The sequence below is a fragment of the Eretmochelys imbricata genome, chromosome 1, assembly GCF_965152235.1.
Source record: "Eretmochelys imbricata isolate rEreImb1 chromosome 1, rEreImb1.hap1, whole genome shotgun sequence".
Lineage (NCBI taxonomy): Eukaryota > Metazoa > Chordata > Testudines > Cheloniidae > Eretmochelys > Eretmochelys imbricata.
Genome location: NC_135572.1, coordinates 113,341,807 through 113,368,156, shown reverse-complemented (window position 1 = coordinate 113,368,156; position 26,350 = coordinate 113,341,807). Strand labels below are relative to the sequence as shown.

Genomic DNA, 26,350 nt, shown 5'->3' with positions numbered 1-26,350 from the left:
GCAGATGTTTGTGGGCTGTCCATCTGTTGAAATTAGGTTGACTAGAGTGAGGAAGCGTTGTTGGAGTAACATTGCTGTTGCTGTGAGACAGTAGAGGTAGGGTCCTATAAATTCCAACTGTTGGACAGGGACCAAGGTGGACTTCTGTACATTTATCTGTAACCCAACGTCCATGAAAAGGGTTATCGTGGTATGCGTGGTGTTTATCACTCCTTGCTGCATTGGTGCCCTTACGAAGTAGTCATCTAAGCATGGAAAAATCATCACTCTCTGTCTGCGGAGGTGAGTTGCAATGACCGTGAGAACCTTGGGAAAAAAAACTCTTAGGGCAGTTGACAGGCCAAAGGGTAGCACTCTGTATTGTAAATACTGATTCCCTAGGGTGAATCTCAGGAATCTTCTGTGTGTTGCATATGGTAATATGAAAATAAGCATCCTGGAGGTTGAGGGCTGAGAGCCAATCTCCTTTCTCTACTGCCAGAATTACTGTGGATATAGTCACTGTTTTGAAACATTACATTCTCAAAAATTTGTTGACTTTTCATAAATCCAGGATGGGTCTCTACCTGCCATTCTTTTTCTGAGTAAGAAAATAATGGGAATAAAAACCTCTCCCCATGTTGAGATGGTACAGGTTCCACGGCACCTAATTGTATGAGGTGGTTTATTTCCTGTTGTAACAGGGGCTCATGAGAGAGTTCCCTGAAGATAAATGGGGGAGAGGAGTGAGTAGCTGGGATAGAAATAAAGGGGATGGAGTAGCCCTTCTGAATAATCTCCAGAAGCCATCTGTCTGTTGTCTGACAGTTCCAGACTGTCACCATATTACCCGATGGTCTCCATATGGGCTGGGGACCGGATCTGGTTTTGGAATCAGACAGTGTGGATGTCTTGTGCCCTCGACCACATCTTCAAAATGATTGTCTGGAGGTGGATGGTTGTGTGTATTTTGCCAGTAGAGCTGAATAATTGGCTACATGGAGGTAGAGTGTGGCACAGGAGTAGGCTTTCTGTCCAAAGAGGTCCAGCCTTTTCCAGTCCTTATTATATGGGGTTGTTCTGGACTGGTGTTGTTTTCCCCCTTTGATTTACCGCATCCACCACCCGCGAGTTTGGTACAGGGTGGGTAAATAGAAACTCAGCCCCTTTTGCTGGCACATAATATTTATTTTCAGACCTCTTACAGGAGGGAGCAGCTGTGGCGGGTGTGTGCCAGATTATTTTTGCAGGGTCCATAATGGCATCATTAATTGGCAGTGCTATCTTTGCTGCTCGGGATGCCTGGAGTATGTCTGTGAGCTTGTGTTGGGTCTCTTGTAGCTCAGCTAATGAAATATCCAGAGATTCAGCTACACTTTTTAAGAGGTCTTGAAAAGATTTGAAATCATCCCCCCTAGTGTGTGGGGGGAGTGGCATTACCGTTTTGTCTGGCGACAAAGATGATATGTGGATGGGCAGCAGGGTGTCACCTTCAGGTGTGTCATCAGGCACCTCTATCTCTTCCTCTTGTGTCTCTGAGGGTGTTGGGACAGTTGGTGAAGGGGACAGAGTTGTTTTGGACCTCAGTGGGTTAGGGGGCCTAAGGTTCTCTGCCCTATACATTGCCCATAGATCCCAATATGGCCAGTTGGGTGGGAAGGGAATAGGTGGTGGTGCCCACGGTTGACCATATCAGCCCCGCATGTATGTAGATGTTTGGTGCTGAGAGGGTCCAGGTTTAGGGGAGGAGTGATACAGAGTGTATATTACTGCCTCACCCTCTTCTTCCTCATCACTGGAGAAAGGAGGGTCTGATCCACAGGGAGTGGTTACCAGGCTTGGTTCTGGTCTTGCTGGGGTACCGTCGGTACTGAGTAGGGGAATTCCAGGTGTTGAGGCTGCTATCAGGTCTGCATGCCTCATGAATTGCTGCGGAACCATAAGGCTTGGTGCCAGGGACGGCATCATGCACTGACCGGGAATTAGGGTTAAAGCTGTCGTGTCAATGACTTGGAGCTGTGCTGAATAGGTACACGGCAGATGGTGACACTGTACTGCTTGGTGCCGAGGTTTTCTTCAGCTCCGTAGGTGCCGAGCTGGGAGGTTTGGCTTTACGGTGTGCACTTCCATTAGAGCTTTCCCACATAGGATCTTTAGCTCCTCAGGATGTTTCAGTACGGATGTTCCCAGTGCCTCATGGTCTGGCGCTCTTGGTGCCATTGGTACCAGGACAGATTTTTCATTTGGAGAACACTTTCTTTTAGGTGATTCACATTGTGTGGATGAGTGTGACCACTTTTTGGTAGCTTTTCTAGGAGCAGGCTCCGTAGCAGCCATTGTTGAATTAGATCCCCTGTCAGACGCTGCCACTGGCGACCAGGAGGTGTCCTGGACTCGGGGTCGGACATTGGTCTGAGGGATTTCTCCATCATCAGGAGCTTCAATTGGAGATCCCTAGCTTTCCCTGTCCTGTCCCAGTCAATTTTCTGCAGTGTGGACACTTTTGGGTAATGTGTGCCTCTCTGAGGCAGCTGACACACTGTGCGTGGACATCAGAGACCGGTATGGAAAGTCTGCTAGTCAGGCAGCGTTTAAAGCCAGGTGAGCTGGGCACGCCTGAGAGAGAAACTCCTCTGGAGAAAGAAAAACGGGGTTATTACTGTTCTTTCTTTTTTTTCTTTAATCAATAGCCGAGTACCTGCCAGAGAGGCCGGGGTAAAGGGAGAAGAATATATAATTTAAAAAAAACAAAACAAAAAAACTAAAATATAAGATATAAAGGGCAAAGGGCTAGGGTAGCTAACTACGACTAAGCTAACACTATCAGGAACAATGGCAAACTATTAAGCTCTCAAGGTAAGAAAGGGTGTTGCTGTCGCTCCAACTCAAGCCAAAGGCAGTAGAGAAGCACCTGGGGCATGGTTGGCTGCACTCCGCTATGTAACCACTTGGAGCGGCATAAGATGGCTACTACAAATCTCCGTTTACAAGAGCAGGGCGCCAAGACGCCTAAAGTGGAGCACCCACATGGACACTCCTCGAAGAACCACCAAATTTTCCCTTATACAGCATATCCCTTCACATTTAAGATTTAAAAAAATTGAAGTGTATGAAAAATCTTCAAGAAAATGGTACTCTATGTTTAGATTTAAATCCTGCGTGTGGAAAGAACATACTGCTACTTATTAAAGATAGGTTTCAGAGTAACAGCCGTGTTAGTCTGTATTCGCAAAAAGAAAATAAATTGGTTAGTCTCTAAGGTGCCACAAGTACTCCTTTTCTTTTTATTAAAGATAAGCTTAATTTAAAGTTGCCACATATGCATATTTGTAGCCAGCCACAAAGGCGTGGGGGTGGATATAAGATGCAGTAGCTCCCTGCAGTCACCTCCCATTGAAGAGGATCCTATCTTACGTGGCAAACTACCATAGAGGTTTAATGCTACTTGAGGCAGCATTATCTCCCTCCCCACTTGGATACAGCTATATTAGAGATGTGAATGGCAGCAGAGCTGAGCCAATCATGCTGCCACTGTTGCTTGGAGTGGAGAGGAACTGGTAAGCCTCAGGAAAATAAGCACACTCTGTAGATTGTTTGACATTGTTGGGGTTGAGGCAGGAATTTTATGGAAAGCTTCAGGTGCTGCACAGAAAATAGTATTACTGCTACCTCCACTTTGCTTCTAATTCTGCCTTCCAGAGGCAGGCAAGAACATAGCATTTATCAAATTACATATTTTGATGTTATGGGGCATGAGGATTTTCAAGATATTTTAAAACCTTCAAATGAAACAAAATATAAGCAATTCTTTACTTTGTTTCTGAACATTTTAGGTATATCCCATAATTCCCTTCAAATACCAGACAGCCTTTCCTGAAATTAAAATCACCCATGAATCAAATTATGTATGGCAATCATTCATCCAGAGCCCAAGAAATATATAAAAGCACACATGCTTACAGCTTGATGTCCTTACTACAAGAATCTCAAGCTACTATAATTAAAATACAGAGATCACAAATCTCAGAGGACTGTTAGATAGCATTTTCTCTTACATCTGTTTTCATGGCTAACTCAGATTTCTGTTATATAAAACTATCAAATAGCAACATGTAAAGCTGTCAGAAATGCTAGAGAACAATTAAATATAAAATTTGTTCGCTGTGAAACCAAGCCTTCCACACTACACAATATTCATATCTATTCTAGCACGTAGCATTTTACGGTAGTCCGTCAACTTAATTTTAAATTAAAATGATTTTTTTGCATTAAAAATGTTTTACTATTTAGAAAAATGCCTTAAACACATGGACACATGAACAAAGAATACAGTATTGGCTGCTCTAAATGTGATGTAACTATTTTTAATTTTTTTATTCTAGGAAATTTTAGAAGACAAAAGTGTTATTAACTGAAACAAGGATTTTGAAAAAAACCCTCTATAATTATACCAATGATACTCCTGGGGGAATTCTGTGCTACTGCACATGCACATATTTAACGAGCCCTGCAGATTTCTAATTTTTTGCACAGAAAAAAAGCTTCTGACAAAATGTTGCTGCAGTTCTGCATTTTGCCCACCAGAGGGCGCTGTTGAGCTCAAACAAAGTTGCAGCGCCCCACAGCAGGGAAGAGAGAAAACTGCCTTGGCAGCACTTAGGCCAAGTCAGGAGACAAGGGCTGTGAGGTGCTGGACGGGGAGGGAGGTTCAGGCAGGGGCTCATAAGGGCTAGTGGGGGAGGACACACTGGGGCAGCGGCTGAATGGGAGTGAAGGCACAGGGCCACGGGGGGAGGGAGGGGCAGAGCCACATGGTGATGAGGGGCATGCAGAGCTACATAGGGACAAGGGGAGTAGTTGGGAGAGGGCACACAAAGACACATTGGGACAGGGGCAGATGTGCCTGACTGAATGGGAGAGGCTAGGGGTCAGCCAGGATCTGCATGGGGACACTCCCTAACAATCCCTCCTTGTCTCGCGCCCCCCCAAAAAACCAAAATAAAACTGTTCCATACTTTTCCCACCCATACTCAACAACCTAGGCTCCTTCCCAGGCTTTACACCCAGGCTCCTTACCAGCAATTTACTTCCCTCTCCCTCAGCTACCCACGAAAACTTATGCTCAAATAAATCTGTTAGTCTTTAAGGTGCCACCGACTCCTCCTTGTTTCAGCTCCTCCATTACCCCTGACTCCCCCAAGCCTTTGCACTGCTTCCGAGGAGGGCAGGAAATACAGTTCTGTATTAATATGCCTAATAAGGAATCTATTTGTCAAAAAACATTTCCTGAATCTTTTTTGTTGTCTGCATTGTTACAGACATACTTGCTGACAGGTATTTTGAAATAAATGACCAAAAATAATTGAAACTGGTGTGATTTTACTGTGTTATTTTGACAAATAAAATATTCAGAATTTTGCAGAATTTTAAAATATTGTGCACAGAATTTTTATTTTTTTGTTCTAGAATTTTTAATTATTTGGTGCAGAATTCCACCAGGAATATAATGAATAGTTTCCCAGCAGCATGGCCTTTTGTTTGCTTTGGCAAAGTGGGCAGCTATTACACAAGTCCTTATTTCCTAAGGAAAATTAAAACTAGTTGGCAGCTCTTGTAAAAGGTGTAATTACCACTGAAGCCAAAAGCAATAGTAGAGCTTCAGAGTATCTCTCCACTCTAATTGCTTTCACATGAATGATTCTGAAATACAATAGCAATAAACCATATGGCCAATTAAGGAATTGTAGCACTGTTCATATGTAACAAAATAAAATTATATTTAACTATTACAATCAGATTTTAAACTTATAGATATGAATACATTTCTGAACTGCAAACATTTTTATTAAATGAATTTTTATTAAAAATATTAGTCTGATATAATTATTTAGTCTGCTACAAAGGTATAATTCCCATATGTAATTTGTACTATAACATTATTTTGTCAGGGTCATAACCTGAATAAAATATGGAATAGTCCTAGCATCAAAGAACATTTTTTAAAAATAAATATCTTAAAAAGATGGCCGTTATCGATGTATTGTTGAGAAAAATATGCTCAGATTTTGTTTTACAACTGTCCTTGGATTTTACATCTATTTCAAGCATTATTTTGTAACTCAGTCAGAAAAGTATTTGTATTTTATTTCACAGCAAATCTGTAGTAAAGCTTCTGGAGATGGGTGGAAAGATGGCTGCAAACCTTGAACTTGCCATTCTCAACAGTAATTCTATAGTCCTTATGACAAAACTCCTACAGAAGCCAGTGAGAATTTTTCTTGAGTAATAAGTCACATTCTGATCCAGGAAAACAGTCTGCACAGGAAGACTCTTATACTGATGCAGATTGTTCTGCAGAATCTGGGCATAATCAAGGACTTCAATATTGATGCAGAAGTTAGTTAAAATGTAGATTTGAGCACTTATGATTAAAATTTTATCAACTAATAAAATAATTTTAAGACTTACGATTTTATATAAATTATTGTATATATATGAGGCATCCTCTCTCTGTAAACCATGTCCATGTGTAAACACACTGCAAATGAATGTGCACGAACAGATTTAGGTGGCCTCATTCTGATTTCCAAGAAGACCGCCTTACACTGCTTTGACAGAGTACAGTCTTATTGTAACTAAGCAGTGGGTCCAAGAACAAACTTTTTTGTAACATACCAGGTAAATGTAGCTTTAAAACATTTCACATTTTCCACTTACTTGAGCTTTCTGCACACATGTCCTAAGTTGTTCAATAAAGGCTCCCATTTATCAACTGTTACCTGCAAAATAATACATCCAACCTAACAGCTTTTAATTAAATTCTGTGTGTTCAATTACTAAATATAAATCAGCATGTAAATGAACAAGGCAGTTCATTCATGGAGAATGAAAACTTGAAGACAGGTATTTAAAATTCCTTTTACATTAAACAGTTAGGTAAAATAAGCAAACGTTGTCCAATGAAACCATTTACTTATTAAAGTGAATCTTCCTCCCCATTTTAGTTATTTTTTCCAGGTTCTTCCACCCCCCCATCCCAGTTAAATAGCCTTAAAAACTGCAGTGATAACATTTATTTGGACAAGAGGGCACACACAAAAATAATGATATCTTCACCTTACAAATTCAATGCCAGCTTTGCACTTTCAAACTTAACCCTTTACTATTTATTAGCACAGTTGGGTTCATCAACAAGCAGTGCAGAAGTGACCCTCAGTAAAACTAGATCTTGACAGAATGATTGCAAATACTAAATATCCCATTTGGCTTTATCCCTTTTCTTCCATGGTCTAAATTTATCTGCTCTGAAATAATTAGTCCATTTACTGGCCACACAATGCCAATATCTAAGCTGCGAAAATCCTTAAATTCCTTTCTGGTCATGGTGTTTAGCTTATGCTCTGAAGCATCAGAAGAAGTGCTGTAACTTTACCACAGATACCGTAAGTACAAACTCTATTCTTATTCCTATGCATGTTTAAGTGTTTTTTTAAAAACTAAGATGTCTGCATTAATACCTTGCTGCACTGAGTTCCATATGTGATTGGAGAATTCATATGGGACGGAGCACTGTTTAACAGTTAAGGCACACAACTGGGAGTCAGATCTGGATTCTGCTAACAGCTATGCCACAGGCATAAAAGAATACATTTTAAATCTGTTACTTTTTATTCAGCTGAAGGCTTGTTGTTTTGGAAAAGGTATATTATGGGAAAAGGTAAAAAGGTATGTCTGATAAGCATGATGTAAAAATATGAAAACACTGGATGGCAGAACTTAATGATATTAGGCTAAGGTTTTAAGTCACAGTCTATATCATTGGGGAGGACAATGTCTCAAAATTTACTGCATTTATTCTAACAATTCAATTACATAAGGCAATATAATATGAGAACCTGCAGTTTTAATAAACAGTTCACTGACATAAAATTAAGTATGCATTAATTAAAAATTACCTCATTTCCAATAGCTTTAATTTTCTCTAAAGCATCGAGGAACCACTTTTCTGCAGTTTTCCAACTAAAATAAGAAAAAAACATTACTGGAATTACCAACAAAGTATCTATCACACAGTTGCCATTCAAAAATCCCTGACAAAGCTGAATAAACTGTGTTAGAAAGAGAGAAAAGTTATCTTTCACACTATTTATTCACAGATAATTTCATTCACATTAATTAAATGGTGAAATACAAGCAGTTGTGACAAATATCTTGCACACAAAGGTGCATGATCTTAAAGCCAAACTACAGAGTAAAAATTAAAATGGAGTACAGCCCAGAAACATGTTAAATGCTCCCAATAACCAGGCTATGGATAACAATCAAAATCTTAACCTTATACACCTTTTAAAAACGTGTTCCCCTCTCTGGAATCATCTTGGTACTTCCTGGTTTGCCAAAAACAAAATCATTTCAACACATGGAATCTCCTGCACATATGAATACCTCATATGATGCCTGGCTGTTCTATATGTGCCTAATTCCCAAGTATCAATTCTTTCCTGACTCAATGCTTAAAGCATCAAACCAGATAAAATACCCTATTAGAAAAAAACCTAATTTGACAAGTAAGAGTTTACGGTGAATACTAACTAATTAGAATCATAAGCAATTTCTTGTTCTGTAGCTCAAAATAAGCCCTTTTATAAAAACAAAATATATGCTACTACATTACTTTTAGGAAAAGAATATAGACTAGTAGTACTGTCTTTCTTTATCTCCTTTTGTAAACTTACTCTCCATTTTGAAATGCAACCACTCCAACTTCATGCATAACAAAAGGATCCTCAGGTGCAATGCTTAGGGCTTGGCTGAAAAATCTTTCAGCTAATTTTGAATTGTTGGTCAAACCATATTCTAGTCCAATATAGAGCATCGGCAAATGACAGCTGTAAAAAACAAGGAAAAAAAGGAAGCTTCATATATTTATTTGCTTGTATGTAAATATTTAATAATTTGCAGAAATCTTAAAAGCATTTAATTGTGTGATACTTTATAACTATACTTTAAATAAAAAAACCTTTACATAAAAAAAAACTTTAAAAGAACAGTTACTTACCTGATAGTAACTGTCGTTCTTTGAGATGTTCTCACATGGATCCCACTTATGGTGTCCATGTGTCCCAGCACAAGAGTTCAAAACATTTTCACTAGCAGTGTCCGGTAGGGGTCACGCATATGCCCTTTAGACTCCAGGGCATAAAGGGGGGCAGCGACAACAACCACCACTCAGTTCCTTTGCTGACCAAAATCCTCATACATAAGACAGAGCTGCGGAGTTGGGTTGTGGGATGCACGTGCACAGAACATCTTGAAGAACAATAGTTACTATCAGCTAAGTTACCTTTCTTTCTTCTTTGAACTACTGGATATGTGGATCCCACTTATGGTGATAAGCTAGCAGTCATTTTTTAAAGGGGGGGGGGCTAAGAGTTATCTGAAAAGAGATTGCAAAGGTTCTTTGAAAATGTGCATCAGATCCTGAAGCGGTGACTAACAAATAACATTTTGTAAACATATGACCTAAAGACCAGGTAGCCATTCTACATATTTCCAATATTGGAACCTGACTTAAGCATGCTATTGATGATGTAGCTTGCACTCTGATGGAGGACTCTTCTTACTAATATCGTAAGCAGTTCTAATACAACTGGATACCATTTTGGAAGTCTTTATGATGAAACAGTCATCCCCTTTGATTTATTACCACACAGAACAAAAAGTCCTGAAGTTTTACAAAAAGATCTAGTTCTATCAAGGTAATATAACAGCAGTCTTCTCAATTCTGAAGTATGTAATTTAGATTCAACAGGTGAAGAATGAGGTTTTGGGGGAAAAAATGGTGAATGAATGGATATGAAAATCTGATAGTACCTTAGGCATAAAAGATGGATGCAGTCTCATGATTACTCTAGCCAGGTGAAGAACTGTAAATGGAGGATTTATCATTAGGGCTTGTAATTCGCTTATTCTACAAACTGATGTAATTGCCACCAGAAATGGTACCGTCAGCGATAGCAGAAGAACTGGATAATTTGATAGAGGTTCAAAAGGGTGGGGAGGAGTGTCCATAAGCAAAAAAAACCACTGAATTTAAGTCCCATATTTGAGTGATCTTTCTCACAGGAAGAAAAACGCGGACAAGCCCTTCCATAAATCTATTCACTGACCGAAGAGAGAAAATTGTACCTCCCTCTACTGGAGGATGAAATACAGATATGGAATGGAATGCTGCCAAATGAACTTTGATTGAAGTGATAGTGACAAGTGCTTTAAGGAAAAGAGTTAATCTAATATTACTGGAATAGAACATGGACATGGAATTACAGACATGAAATTACAGACTAGTCATCTTAACTTCTTACCCAGAAAGATAGTGGAGCAAATAATCAAGCAATCAATTTGCAAACACCTAGTAGATAACAAGGTGATAAAACAGTCAACATGGATTTGTCAAGAACAAATCACGTCAAACCAATCTAATAGCTTTCTTTGACAGGGTAACCAGCATTGTATATATGGGGGAAAGCAGTAGATTTGGTTTACCCGGACTATAATAAGGCTTTTGATTGTGTTTTGCATGACCTTCTCATAAACAAAGGGAAATATAGCCTAGATGGAACTACTATAAGGTGGGTGCATAACTGGTTAGAAAACTGTTCCTAGAGAAGAATTACTAGCAGTTCACATTGAAGCTGGAAGGGCATATCAACTGGGGTATCTTGAATATCTTCATAAACAATTTAGATAATGGCACAGAGAGTATAGGTATAAAGTTTGTGGGCAATACCAAGCTGGGAGGGGTTGCAGGCCCTTTGGAGGATAGGATTAAAATTCAAAACCATCTGGACAAACTGGACAAATGGTTTGAAGTAAGTAAGATAAAATTCAATAAGGACACATGCAAAGTGCTCCATTTAGGAAGTTTGCACACATACAAAATGGGAAATGACTACCTATGAAGGAGTACTTCAGAAAGGGATCTGGGGGTTATAGTGGATCACAAGCTAGTGGAACACTGTTGCAAAAAACCTAAACATCATTCTGGAATGTGTTAGCAGGAGTGTTATAAGTAGTAATTCTACCACTCTCCTCCATGCTGATAAGGACTCAGCTAGAGTATTGTGTCCAGTTCTGTGTGCCTCATTTCATGAAAGATGTGAACGAATTGGAGAAAGTCCAGATGAGAGCAACAAAAATGGTTAAAAAAGATGGTTACAGCAACAAAAATGATTAAAGATGGTTATAGTGCCTGAGGAGTTTACACTTGATAAATGGTTGGTGAAGTCAAAGTACAGAACTCACAACCAATCTGGGGTTTGTGCCCTATTTCTTAACAGTCTGCCCTAAGGTTAGTACGCATGCTCTTCAGCCACTGCAGGACAGTGTGACAGATATATTATGGATTGTGTGTCGGTAAACAGACTTTATCCATGCTTGAAATGGTCTGAGACTTAACCTGGTGAATATGGCCCAGAAGTTTAAGGCACATCCTTGTTGTCATTAGAGGATAGGTATGGAAATGGAGAATCAGATTTTTTATTATTTGAAATCTGTTCAGGTGGAGGAACACTCTTGCTGCTACTGAGTCTAGAAGAGCTCCAATGAACTCTGTGGATTGTGACGGAATCAGATTCAACTTTTAAAAGTTGATCCTCAAATGCAGGGATGAAAATAAATAAATAACGTTCTTTGCTGCCACTATAACCTACATTTGTGACTTCTCCGACAGAAGCAAGTTGTCTAGGTAAGGGTAAATATTAGGGCTGTCAGGCGATGAAAAAAACTAATCGCTATTAATCGCACTGTTAAACAATAATAGAATACCATTTATTTAAATATTTTTGGATGTTTTCTACATCTTCAAATATATTGATTTCAATTACAACACAGAATACAAAGTGTACTGTAATCACTTTATATTTTTTCCATTACAAGTATTTGCACTGTAAAAAAAAACAAAAGAAATAGTATTTTTCAATACACCTAAATACAAGTACTGTAGAGCAATCTGTTTATCAAGAAAGTTGAACTTACAAATGTAGAATTATGTAAAAAAAAACTGCATTCAAAAATAAAACAATGTAAAATTTTAGAGCCTGCATGTCCACTCAGTCCTACTTCTAGTTCAGTCAGTCACTCAGACAAATAAGTTTGTTTACATTTGCAAGAGATAACGCTATCCGCTTCCTGATCTCATTTTCAGGTAACATTGTAAACAAGTTGTAGCCGGCACTGCAAGATATTTACGTGCCAGATGTGCTAAAGATTCACATGTCCCTTCATGCTTCAACCACCATTCCAGAGTACATGCGTCCATACTGATGACAGGTTCTGTTCGATTACAATCCAAAGCAGTATGGACTGACACATATTCATTTTCATCATCTGAGTCAGATGCCACCAGCAGAAGGTTGATTTTCTTTTTTGGTGGTTCGGGTTCCGTAGTTTCTGCAATGTAGTGTTGCTCTTTTAAGACTTCTGAAAGCATGCTCCACACCTCGTCCCTCTCAGATTTTGGAAGGTACTTCAGATTCTTAAACCTTGGGTCGAGTGCTGTAGCTATCTTTAGAAATCTCACACTGGTACCTTCTTTGCGTTTTATCAAATCTGCAGTGAAAGTGTTCTTGAAAGGAACAACATGTGCTGAGTCATCATCCGAGCCTACTATAACATGAAATATATGGCAGAATGCTGGTAAAATAGAGCTGGAGACATACAATTCTCCCCTACAACGAATTCAATCACAAATTTATTTAACACAGTTTTTTTAACGAGCATCATCAGCATGGAAGCATGTTTGCTGGAATTGTGGTTGAAGCATGAACGGACATACGAATGTTTAGCGTATCTGGCATACAAATACCTTCCAATGCTAGCTACAAAAATCCCATGTGAACGCCTGTTTTCACTTTGTGGTGACACTGTAAATAAGAAGTAAGCAGCAGTATCTCCTGGAAATGTAAATAAATTTGTTTTTCTTAGTGATTGGCTGAAAAAGAAATAGGACTGAGTGGACTTGTAGGCTCTTAAGTTTTACAATGTTTTGTTTTTGAGTGCAGTTATGTAACCAAAAAAATCTACATTTGTAAGTTGCACTTTCACAATAAAGAGATTGCACTACAGCACTTGTATGAGGTGAATTGAAAAATACTATTTCTTTTGTTTATCTTTTTTACAGTGCAAATATTTGTAATAAAAAATAATATAAAGTGAGCACTGTACACTTTGTATTCTGTGTTATAATTAAAATCAATATATTTGAAAATGTAGAAAACATCCAAAAATATTTAATACATTTCAATTGGTATTCTATTGCTTAACAGTGAGATTAAAACTCTGATTAATCGCAATTAATTTTTTAATTGCGATTAATTTTTTTTAGTTGATCGCGTGAGTTAGCTGCAATTAATCAACAGGCCTACTAAATATGCAACCCTTGTCTGCATAGATGGGCCACAATTACTTGTAGGAACTTTGTAGGCACATCCACGGTGCTAATGAAATTTCAAAAGATGGTAATGACCCCCCAGAGCCATAAAACGTAGACACTTTCTGTGCATGGGGTGAATTGACACATGAAAATAAGCATCCTGTAGAGGGCAACGAACCAATCCATGGGATACAGAGCAGGGATATCAGAAGTGAGAGCTACCATGCTAAATGTGGCACATTGAATGAACTTGTTGAGGTCCCAAAATCTAGAATTGCAAGTAAGCTGCCTTTCTTTTTTGGTATGAGGAAATAAGGAGAACTGAAACCTTTTCCAATAAACTCCTCAGTTACTAACTCTATTGCTCTTAGTTGGATCAGTTCATCTATCGCCTGACTCATGGCACGCTCATGAAAATGGTCCCTGAAAAGGGACTAAGAAGAGGGGTTGGAAAGCAGGCAGGGACTGAAACTGAATGGCATAACCAGCCCTTATTACTTGAAGGACCCATTGCAATGTGGTGATTGCTATCCATGCCTCCAGAAAATAAAATAGATGGGAACCAAAGGGTGTAGTAAAATGTTATACCTCTTTGTGATTTAGTCCAAGATCCTTGATTGTTGCATCAAATTTGATGTCTTTCTGTCTGACCAACTGAGTAGTTATAGAAGGGGGCAGCGGAGCTGCCATCTTCTGATATCTAGATCTCTTTCTAGATTGTTCAGAAAAGGCCTCTAGTGTTGCGAATATGAACAAAATAGATATTGAGTGTTCCTATATCCGGAGAATTAAGTTTGAGGACGAAATTGTCTTGTTTTGAAAGGATGAACATACAAACCCAATGATCTGAGTGTGGATCTTGAGTCTGTTAATGAATGCAGACATTCATCAGTCTTGGTACTAAACAGATTCTGATCTTCGAATGGCAAATCTTCAATAGTTGCTTGCACTTCCTTTTGTAAATCTGATGCAGACAACCATGATGAGCATCACATTATGACAGCTGTAACCACTGAACAAGCACTTGAATCAGCAGCATCTAATACTGCTTGAAATAGGTTTTGAAGGGCAATAAGCTGCCCTTCTTCACAAGTAGCTTTAAGCTACTCTACACTTTGAGGGTAATTGTCCTTAAACTCTGACACTCTACACCATTGCAGATAAGCCATGCTATCTAAATATGATTGATAATTCGCTCTCCTGATCTATAAAGATGTTGAAGAGTACATTTTCTTTCTGAAAAGATCAAGTCTCTTGGGTTCTTTCTCCTTAGAGACAGATTTAGTGATGAATTAATGTTCCCTTGAATTTTTTTCCATCCATGTGCAGAATGAATTTGGTTATGAGCACCAATATCGAGGTAATGTGTGGATGTGCACCACCAGTAGAAACAAATAACCTAGCTATAAACACATATTTTTAAAAGTTACCATAGGGATAATTACTCCAGCCAGGATAGCATTTTAGAACTCACTATTCAAATAATTAAATTTAAGCATTGAGAGAAATAAAAATATGAAATGCATAGACCAGTCGCACTTTAAAAGAATAAAATTACAGAGAATATATGTGAATTTCAGGAAGTATCAAGAAGTAACAACAACAATACAAGTATGTGTTGGGAGGTGAGTGAGTGTGAGAGACACACCAAGTGTGTGTGAGAGAGAGACACACACAGAGACACAGTATGTGTGTGTGTGTGTGAGAGACAGAGACGGACATGCTGCCCCTTTAAGTAGATTGGCACTCACCAATCTGAAGCCTGCTTGTTCAGACTTAGCAGCAGCTGTCAGCAAGCTCTGTCCCACATCCCACTCCTGAGCCCTGTCATGTTGCCCAAGCCACTCTGTGAAGATGCGGTAGAAGGGTGGGAGGGGACACCCTGATATCAGTGTGCCTGCCCCCGGCTCTGTACAGCAAGCAGGAGGCTCCTGGGAGCAGCTGGCCAGTGACTCCCAAGGCAGAGGGCAGGAGCAGCACAGCAGTGGGGGGACGGGCACGTGAACTGTGCAGCACTTGATAGACTGCTGGGCAGCCACGCAGCTTAGAGGGAACTTAGGTGATGATGGAGCCAGATGTGTAAAAAAATACTCAAATCCTTCAGACGGCACCTGATAGCTACAATCAGCACATTTTACAGTAGATAAAATGGAAGCAGGGCTCAACCAAAGATCTGTTGTTGGATCCAGTATTCCTTCATTAATAGATAGTGCAACCCTGTTTTGGGATGCTGACTGTAGAATATCAAAAAGTTTATATCCCTTCTCCTGAACTGTCTTCAAAGGAACTTCTAGTGTTTTTGCCAGATGCTTCAGTAAGTCCTGAAAGGTTTTCAAATCATCAGCTCACAGTGATGTAAGCCTGTGAAATGGTTTAATCAAGTAAGGAAGAAGAAATAAGTATAGGACCAGACTGTTCTGATGGGCTGACATTTCAGCAACACTTAAAATTTGTTGCTCCTCTGCAATTTGAACTTGATAAGAAGAGCGATCAGAATTATAAGAGTTTGTAGCAGGTGACTCACAAACAGACTCAGTATATTGTGGGAGAACCTGTCCCTGAAATTGTATATATGAATGCCATGAGAACCAATATGTCCATGGATGTGGACCAGATAGGAAAGGGATATTTGGCCAGTTCAGAAGCAACCGAAGAGCACAGTGAGAATTAGCATTCTCAGGTCTATTAGGAGGCGCTTTTCCATATGCGTCCCTAGAATTATTTTCTTTCCATCCATGTGATTTCTTTCTTGGTGGTGGACTCCTGTCAGAGTCTGCAGAGGAGTCAGTCTTTGGATGAAGAAACTTCTAATGCAGAAGTCTTGACAGCAGACTGAAGGATTTGAGTGGGACTCAAATCCTTAATTGTAATGCCATGCTGGTTCAAATAAATTTTCATTAGAGATACGCTTGCTTCTTTTTTGAAGAGGGGATCTGTCTGGTATCAAGATCAGGAAAACGTCCAGGACTGGTGACTCAGGTTCTGGAATGACCCTGAGGTCTGGCAAAAAACACAAAATAAGCTTTTGGAGCTGCAAATTTAGTTGTAAGAGTCCCTATAGTGAGGAGCTGTAGATGCCTCTCTGCTTTGAGCGCTCCTTTGCATCTGAAACTGCTGGCTGTAACTAAAAGATGCAAATGCCGACAACAGAAGCGCTGTAGAAGACTGTCCTAACTCTGATGCTGAGAATAACAGTGCTGGTGAAGCTGGTGCCAAAAAGGAAGAAGGCAGATGACTGTGAATTCTTCTTCTCTTGAGATCTTTTAGATGAAGAAGCAGGTTTCTGTACCAGCTCTGTTATGTGGTGCAAAATGGCAGGTCTCAGTCCCACTCTTTCCTGCACCGACAGTAATGGCTCTCTTCAACAGTTCCTCTTCTCTCTCAGCACCAGCTGTAGTGGCTCCTTTGAAGAGCTCTTCTTTGCTTCTGCCACCGGAGAGCAAAGGGTATGTCTACCCTATCGCTGCTACAGCAGCGCTGCAGCTACTTTCCTGTAAACACTTCCTACACGGATGGAAGACGTTTTCCGATCCGTGTGGATAATCCCCCTCTCGGAGAGGCTGTAGTTAGGTTGACTGAGGAATCCTTCCATTGACCTAGCCATGTCCATACCAGCAGTTAGGACAACATAACTACGGTGTTCAGAGCATGAAATTTTTCACAGCACTAGGCAACCATAGCTAGATCGACTTACATTTTAGGTGTAGACCAGTCCTTTAGAGTCATTCAATCCTCTATCAATGGGGGTCTCTGCCTCCTCTGATTGACCTTTCTGAATCTCATATTTTTAAATGCTTCTGAATTAGCTGTCACATTTCTGGTGACAGGAGCATTGGCGAGGTAAGTTTTGAAACAGAAGCCTTTGTACCAAGTTCATGCTTTGAGTCAGACATAGCTCTCATGGACCTTTCCATGAGAAAAAGCTGAAGTGTCTCTCCTTTTGTGTGTGCTTCTTGAAGGACTTGCAAATCACACACTTAGCAACAATATGTTGCTCAACCAGACAGTAAAGGCACCTGTTGTAGGTGTCAGTCACAGGAACAGCCCCCCTACAGAGGGACCTGACTTGAAGCCCACAGATTTGGGCTCTGCCATAAATTGCTTTTTCCCCCATACCTACTGCAAACAAGCTAACTGAAACAGTAATAAGTGCACTAACCTACTACCTATAAATAAACTAACTACCAACTATCAGACTAAATGCTAAGGAACAAGATTACTTCAGAGGGACACTTATGTTGTTACAACTCACTGCCTAAGGCGATTGGGGTTCCTGTGCCGTTTATGCCCTGTGAGGGTGCAGGGGGGAGGCATACAGGATGCATGGACCACCCCTACTGGACACTGCTAGTGAAAATGTTCCAAACACCTATGCTGGGATACATGGACACTAAATGGGATCCACATGTGCAGTAACTCAAGGAAGAATATGTATTATATAACACTACATTAAACAGATTCCAAATGAAGTACTAATCTGAAGAGTACCTTGAGGGAAAATATTTAGTGGTAAGAAGTTAATTCTAATGTTTACTAGTATTTTAGTCGAGAAATATGTATTTCCCTTTCCTATCCCCAAGTTAATTCTGAGTTTAATCCAGGTTTGCTGCTTCACCTATAAACTGAAAACGAAGATAACTGGACTTTAATGACACACTAGGTAGTAACGCTATCTAAACTTTTAAACTGTAAGCAATAATCTAATACTAATGATGTATTCAACAAGCAGAAGGATTATGGAACACTACTTATAATCTTTTTCCTCCCTGGTTTTCAACATAAGAATGGCCATACTGGGTCAAACCAAATGTCCATCTAGCCCAGGATCCTGTCTTTTATGTCAGTGGCCAATGCCAGGTGCCCCAGAGAGAATGAACAGAACAGGTAATCATCAAGTGATCCATCCCCTGCAGTCCATTCCCAGCTTCTGACAAACAGAGGCTAAGGACACCATCCCTGCCCATCCTGGCTAACAGCCATTGATTGACCCTATCCTCTATGAATTTATCTACTTCTTTTTTTATCCCTCTTATATAGCCTTCACCACATCCTATGGAAAGAAGTTCCACAGGTTGACTGTGCATACTTCCTTTTGTTTTAATCCTGCTGCCTATTAATTTCATTTGGTGACCCCTAATTCTTGCGTTATGAGGTGTATAAAACACTTCCTTATTTGCTTTCTCCACACCAGTCATGATTTTATAGACCTCTATCATATCCCACCCCCTTAGTCATCTCTTTTCTAAACTGAAAAGTCCCAGTTTTATTAATCTCTCCTCATATGGAAGCTGTTCCATACCCCTAATCATTTTTGTTGCCTCTTTCTGAACCTCTTCCAATTTCAATATCTTTTTTGAGATGGGGAGACCACATCTGCACGCAGTATTCAAGATGTGGGTGTACCATGGATTTACAGAGAGGCAATACTATATTTTCTGTCTTATTATCGATCCCTTTCTTAATGATTCCCAACATTCTGTTAGCTGTTTTCACTGCTGCTGCACATTGAATGGATGTTTTCAGAGAATTATCCACAAGGATTCCAAAATCTCTTTCTTGAGTAGTAACAGTTAATTTAGACCCACCATTTTATATTTATAGTTGGGATTATGTTTTCCAGTGTGCATTACTTTGCATTTATTAGCACTGAATTTCATCTGCCATTTTGTTGCCCAGTCACCCAGTTTTGCAAGATCCCTTTGTAACTCTTCACAGTCTGCTTTGGACATAACTATCTTGAGTAGTTTTGTATCATCCTCAAATTTTGTCACCTCACTGTTTACCAGTTTTTCCAGATCATTTATGAATATGTTGAACAGTACTGGTCCCAATACAAACACCTGGGGGACACCACTATTTACCTCTCTCCATTCTGAAAACGAACCATTTATTCACACTCTTTGTTACCTAGCTTTTGACCAGTTACTGATCCATGATAGGACCTTCCATCTTATCCTATGACAGCTTACTTTGCTTAAGCACCTTTGGTGAGGAACCTTGTCAAAGGCTTTCTGAAAATCTAAGTACACTGTATTTACTGGATCACCCGTGTCCACATGCTTATTGACTCCCTCAAAGAATTATAGTAGATTGATGAGGCATGATTTCCCTTTACAAAAGCCATGTCAGCTCTTCCCCAACAAATCATATTCATCTATGTGTCTGATAATTCTGTTCTTTACTATAGTTTCAACTAGTTTGCCTGGTACTGAAGTTTCCATTTGAGTTATTGTCTTAAGTATATTTTTATTAATGAAAAAAGTAATGTAGGTTAATAAATGAATATTCATAAGTCGATAGTTTTTTAAGCCTTTCAGAATTTCATTCTATATAAAATGGCATTGTCTACTTTTGACATACCCTTTCATCAGCTGTGCTGCTGTGAAGTAAGCAGCCATTGCTTGGTCATGCTCACTCTCAACTGCAAACGAATGTCCATATGCTATCCAAGCTGGTCCGTAGGTTCTCTCAAGTGTAGTGGCTTTGCTAACACACACACACACACACACACACACACACACACAAGAAATCAGACCAACACATTATAATTACATCTGAAATTCAATATATTCATTTTATTGGAACACTTAAACAGTAAGCCTGTTCAAGTATAAATAGTCTGTGTACTCATGTATATATTTAATAAATTTGCAGTAAACTAATGAGTGTTTAATAAAGAAGTTTGTCTCTAAACAATTATCATACTGGTGAAAGCTTACCTTTTGACACACATTATTTGACACTTTAATAGAATGTATTATTCTCATTTTCTAAACTGATTTTAGCAAATTTCTAAACTATATTATTTAGATAGTGTTAAGCGTGCATAGTGAAACACCAAAGGTAAACTAAATTTAACAGAATGAATGCATGCAGAAGAGGTATATGATTTTTATATCTACACATAAATCTTAGAGACACCAACAAAAAGCAAACAGAAAAACAATTACATTAGAAAATCCATCTCTATTCATGCAGTGTAAACAATGTTAAACATGTGAAAGTGGAAAATGGTAATGTCAAATTATGAAGTTTCTATGTTGTACTTAGGCCATGTCTACACTAGCACTTATATTGGCAAAACTTCTGTCGCTCAGGGATCTGAAACCACACTTGAGTAACATAAGTTTTGTTGGTATAAGCGCTCATGTGCGCCAGCACTATGTCGGCGGGAGACACTCTCCCACAGACATAGCAACCGCCACTCATTAAGCTGGTTTTATTATGTCGACGGGAGAGCTGTGCCTCTGTAAGCTTGTAAGTGTAGACATAGTCTGTGGGTGGAAATATTGCTTATGTGACTGCAAAAGTCTGGGCTTGCCTACGGCAAGCCTATTGTTCTCCATTCCAGACAGCTGCCCTGCCTGGGAAAGAAAGTGTTTGACACCTCTTTGAAGGACTGTCACCAAAAAGCCATCAAAACTGCAATTTAGGGTCAACAACTTTGATCATCTGCCAAATACTGACCTATAACCAAGGAACAATAGTGTCCATACACAAGAGCCCACAAGAAGGAGGCAAGCACGACTGGAGTGTCTGTGCCATGTGCTGAAATTGAGAAGCTCCAGAAACTGAGGCCCTATTTAAGAGCAGAGACTCTGTGAAGGGAGCCAACCATCACCACAAGACAGACATGAAGGAGAGAGGGGGCCGGAGGGACTCTGTCCAGCCTGAAACACTGACAAATTTCAGACTCACAGAAGAGATGACATCAGAGATGGGGAAGGTGCATCTCAGGACTTTTGTTATTAAAAAAATCTGTAACACTCGAGAGCTTTAAGAATAAATTCACTGTGGTTAAGAAACACCTTTGCTAAGTCTGTGTTCCTTGTTTTCTTGCCACTGTGTTTCCAAAGGGGTTAAATTAGAAGCCCAGAATGCTCACAACCCAGGTGGAACTCTGAGGGAGTCTGCGTGGATGACAGTATCCCACAACCCAAGGAAGGGCATCAGACAAGATGTCTAAGCTTGAAAGTATGCTCTACAGTTCCAGAGCATCTCTAGAATTAGAATCAGTTGGAAGCACATGGGACCCAGCGACTGGGTTCACTTCTAATGGCAGGGTGACTATATCCCCCATATGAGGCCAGTTTGTAACAAAACATTTTTGATTGATTGCAGTATCAAAGGATTGCCATAGCAAAGAAAGGGTAAACACAGGGGACGTACAGCAGCCAGGATTACTGGGTTTCTGTAATTACATTTATTTATAATGAACAGCTCTTGTGTAATACTTTTATAGTTAACTATTCTTTATTTGAAAATTAAATCCTGAATAATACTGACCTAACAAGTCATAAACAACACAATAATAAATCTAATATTATTGGATATGAAGTTAAGCTTTTACCTGAGATATCTTCTGGCATGTTCATTTTTGTGACCAACCATGAGATAATAGCATCCTACCGCAAACCATGAGACCTAAACATCAATGTCAAAAGAACAATACTAAGAGTACAGCAGATGACAAAAATGATACATCTACAAATAATGATACAGGACAGGAAATAGGTAGCATTTAGAGAAGTTACTATATTTTGCTTGAAGTCATCACTCTCAGAGTTTCAAATTATTATAGCAGCATCTACTAGCACAGCTAGACCTGTTTCCACTATAAACACTATTTGTAACTCATCCATTTAAAGCCTCACCTAAAATAGGGCTCAAAATTAGTTAAGACTTTATGTTTATACATAGAATAAGAGGGCCCACACATGGAGTTAAAAGGAAAACTTCATGTGCAGACTAGCTCTTAGAAAAAATGGAAAGGAGGGAAAAAAAATCCTGAATGTATTCTATTTTTCTCCCAACTATTATAACTTGGTCAAAGATTTAAAGGTTTCAGAGTAACAGCTGTGTTAGTCTGTATTCGCAAAAAGAAAAGGAGTACTTAGAGACTAACTAATTGGTTAGTACTCCTTTTCTTTTTTAAAGATTTAAAGGGTGGTACTCAAAGGAACCAATTGCAAATTACTTTCAATGAGTATTAAGCACTTAACTAACACCAACAGTCATTTGCCACTGATGTCTTTGAATACCCTCTTAGGCTATGACTACATTTAGCTGTAACACTTCAGTGTAGATGCTTAGGCTTGGTCTACACTACAAAGTTAGTTTGACATAAGCCACCTTGCGCTGACCCAGTTGTGCATGTATCTATACTTAAATTTGCCTCCTACCTACACAAGTGCCCTGTTACAGCAACACAGTAACACCACCTCCCCAAGCAGCACTGAGCCATGTACTCAGGTCGATGCAGTGAGAGTGCAGATACTGCAATATTTATGTTGACCCTAACAGTCTTCCAGCAGCTGTCCCACAATGCCAGATACTGACCACTCTGGTCTCAATTGTGAATTCCACTGCCCAGGGGTCACAAACACTAGAAGGCCCGCCTCCCCTTTAAAGCCCTGCAATTTTTTGTAATGTCTTTTCCTGATTGTCCAGATTGGCAAGCACATTTAACAGCTCCTCGCTGTTGTGTGCAACTGCCAAGCTAACCATGCTGGCTTCATGCTCCAGATGCACTCCGGCTTGGAGCAGACAGGAGATATTAGATCTTCTGGGCCTGTGGGAAGAAGAGATTGTGGGAAGAGCTATTATACTTCTCCTAAGAGGAGTTTCTTCTCCTTATTAATAAGCCACTAGTCAGTGGCATGGGAAAGCACCATTCAATAGCACCACTGCAGCATGCAGGCTAGCAGCATACGTGCCTGGGCAGCTTCGGGACACCAGCAGCAGCTGTGCTCCCTGTGCCTTTGTTTCCCTCAAGAGTAAGCTAAAACCACCACTGCCTGTGGAAAATGGTACCAGTATTCAGTATCATTGCCCTATATTCAGTTGAATGCAACAGAGCAATTCCCTCCTTATTTCCCTCACCCCTGGCAGGCTATATTCACCACGACTGATGCTGTGAGTGGCACCACGCACAAGCACTCCAAAGAAGAAGTGTCAATAAGCATGTCTTGTTTAAAACTTTAGGGGAGCAGGGGAAAGGAGTTCTGAATCATAACTTTAACTTTCTGTTGTGACTATATCCGTGTGTTTTATCTACAGCTGCTGCCACTGCGACCTTGAAGGATTCCTCCTCCACAACCACAGAACACCTGAGCCAGATAAGGAGGAGAACGAAGAGGACTCTGGATACCATGTTCAGTGAGGTACTGCAAGCCAGTGCTTTATCAGACTCTTAGCAAAAGGGCCTGGAAGGTGAATATTGCAGACAGCCTGGAGAAGGGGAGAGTGGACAGGAGAAGGGCCTAGGAGTCCCAGAAGGAAAAGGAGAGGGAGATACACCAGGACATAATGGGATTTCTCTGGCACCAAACACAGATGCTGCAGACTCTTGCCTCACTTAGCAATCCATGGAGAACTCCATTACAGCACAATCCTTCACACCCCCTCAACATTCCACATAGTATCAGAGGCTGCATCCCTCCTCCTACCACTCTACCCCGGGGAGACATTAAGGACAACCACAGCTTCACACACATAAGCAATCCCTTGTTAAGTTTTGTTCATTAATTTATTGCATTTTTAATGAATTGGATTTTAAATTGCATCAATTTTATTTTGCACTGGTTTTCTTACTGAATAAAAGTCTATTATTTGGAAAATAATTTATCTTTATTAATTCACAACATATGCTGCAGAGTGCTTAGCAATTCTGAAAGCACCTAGTCGCCTGTTACAGTACAGTGTGACAACCATTAGGATCAATGACAAACAGTCTAATAATAATAATAAATGTACAACAAGCAATGCAAAATTAATAGGTACATTGACAGCGCTATATTAATAGATATACAGCAAGCACCACACAATTCCTAACAGGCCTCAAAATAGCAAGGCCAGGTAGAGCACAGTACACCACAACATATTACTGTGGCTCAATGTTGAAGCGCTCTTTAAAAGCCTCCCTGAGCCATAAAGCTCTGTGCTGAGCTCTTCTAATAGCCCTTGTGCTTGGCTGTTCAATCTCAGCAGATAGCAGCTCTAACTCCATCCTCTAACCCAGCAGCAACTTCTCCCCCTCTGTTTCACAGATACTATGCATGGCAGAGCAGGCAGCTATAACCATTGGAAGTTTTTTTTTTCCACTGAGATCCCATCTTGTGAGTAAACAGCAACAGTGTCCCCTCAATCTACCAAAAGCACATTCAACTGTTATTCTTCTCTTGCTGAGCTGGTAGCTGAATCTTTCCTTGATGCTGTCAAGGTGGACAGTGTATAGCTTCATGAGCCAAGGGAGCAAGGGGTGTTCTAGTTCCCCCCAGGATCGCTATTGACAGTTCAATATCACCAAAGGTAATCTGCTGGTCGGGAAAGAAAGTCCCTGCTTGTAAGTTTCTGAACAGTCTTGTGTTCTTAAAAGATGTGAGCAATATGCACCTTCCCTGAGCAGACAACTGATGTCAGTGAAGCATCCCCAGTGATGTAACAATGCTTGCATAACCATAGGAAAATAGCTCTTTTTGTTGATATACACTGTGGCAAGATGGTCTGGTGCCAAAATAGGATTGTGTGTGCCATCTATTGAGCCACTGCAGTTTAGGAACTGCACTGATGCAAATCCATCCACTATGTCCTGCACACTGCTGACAGCCACAAATCCTGTGTAGTAGGAAATGATTAATGGGCCTGCACACGCGCATGAGAACAGGCCAGGCAGAGGATTTTCCAACTCCAAAATGTTTTTTCACTGACCGGTAGCAATCCAGCACTGTAATTTCCACAGTGCAATCACCACTCGCTTCTCCACTGTCAGTGCAGCTCTCATCCTGCGTCCCAGTGCTGAAGGGCTGGGGTCAACTCAGGAATGTGGCTTTGTGCATTCGAAAGTTATGCAGCCACTGCTCATCATCCCAAGCCTGCATAACAATTTGATCCCACCAGTCAGTGCTTATTTCTTGGGCCAGAAGCAGTGTTCCAGCAGCAGCAGCTGCTCTGGGAATGCCATCAACAACCTTGAATTGGTTCTCACTATGTCCCACAGTTATTTGTCCTCCAAGAAATTCTCATGTTCCCTGCAGATTCTGTTGCTTTTATGGCTCTGGAAATACTGGAGGATCATGTGGTCCTGTGCTTGGAATGCTTATAACAATAATGCAGAGAACTGTGCAGGTTCCATGTTTTCTGTCTGCCATCCTCTGACAGGAGAAAGGCCACAAGGGTTCATGGGATTTTTAAAAAAAGATGGAAAAATTATGAGATATGGATGATATTATGCGATGGAGACAGTTACACACTGGTAAGTTGACCCCTTGCTCCCAGTCACCCCGTGCAACTCATTTCTGCACATCGTGCGCTGCCAAAACTTCCCAAAATACAGTGCGCTGGAGGGTGGTTGCATACTGGGATACCTACCCATGGTGCACTGTGCTGCGCATTGACATCAGCACTCCTGGTGAGTTCATTCAGTGCCGATACAAGGAGCCAAGTATGCACAAGCACACATGATACACTTAACGTAGCAGCTTTATGCCGGTGTAACTTGCATCAACCAAAGTTTGTAGTGTAGACATTGCCGCTATATAGTGATGGGAGGGGTTCTCCCATTGCTGTATATAATCTACCTCCCCCAGAGGCGGTAGGTAGGCCAACAGAAGAATTCTTCCGTCAGCCTAACACTGTCTACACCAGGGATTAGGTTGGTTTAACTACGACTCTCCAGGGTGTGGATTCGTCACACCCTTGAGAAACGTAGCTATGTCAATGTAACTTTTCAATGTAGACCATCCCTTAGTGTTTGAAAAAAGAAGGGAGAAAGAGGAGGAATTTTGTATGTACTTAGTGTATTACATGAATTCATTTTATTTTAATTTAATTTTTTTTTTTTTAACGCTTGAACATCTCAGCTGAGTTACTTGGAAAAATGGCCTTTGCATGTGCACATCAAGTATATATCCTAACTGTCTTACCTAAGAGGTTAGCAGT

General features: G+C 40.2%; 1 protein-coding gene across 3 annotated transcripts in view; it reads right to left on the bottom strand.

Annotated features, from left to right (window-relative positions):
• The window catches only part of CDC16 (cell division cycle 16), a 64,138-nt gene that overhangs the window by 14,133 nt on the left and 23,655 nt on the right, over positions 1 to 26,350 (bottom strand). For 2 of the 3 annotated variants that reach the window (XM_077814048.1, XM_077814067.1), the window contains 5 exons: positions 21,762 to 21,835; positions 19,772 to 19,897; positions 8,715 to 8,867; positions 7,935 to 7,998; positions 6,697 to 6,758 (listed from right to left, as the gene is read on the bottom strand). In XM_077814048.1, coding sequence (XP_077670174.1) covers positions 6,697 to 6,758; positions 7,935 to 7,998; positions 8,715 to 8,867; positions 19,772 to 19,897; positions 21,762 to 21,835 — 479 coding nt within the window. The remainder of the gene's footprint in view (positions 1 to 6,696; positions 6,759 to 7,934; positions 7,999 to 8,714; positions 8,868 to 19,771; positions 19,898 to 21,761; positions 21,836 to 26,350) is intronic. The other variant, XM_077814057.1, reaches the window with a different exon arrangement.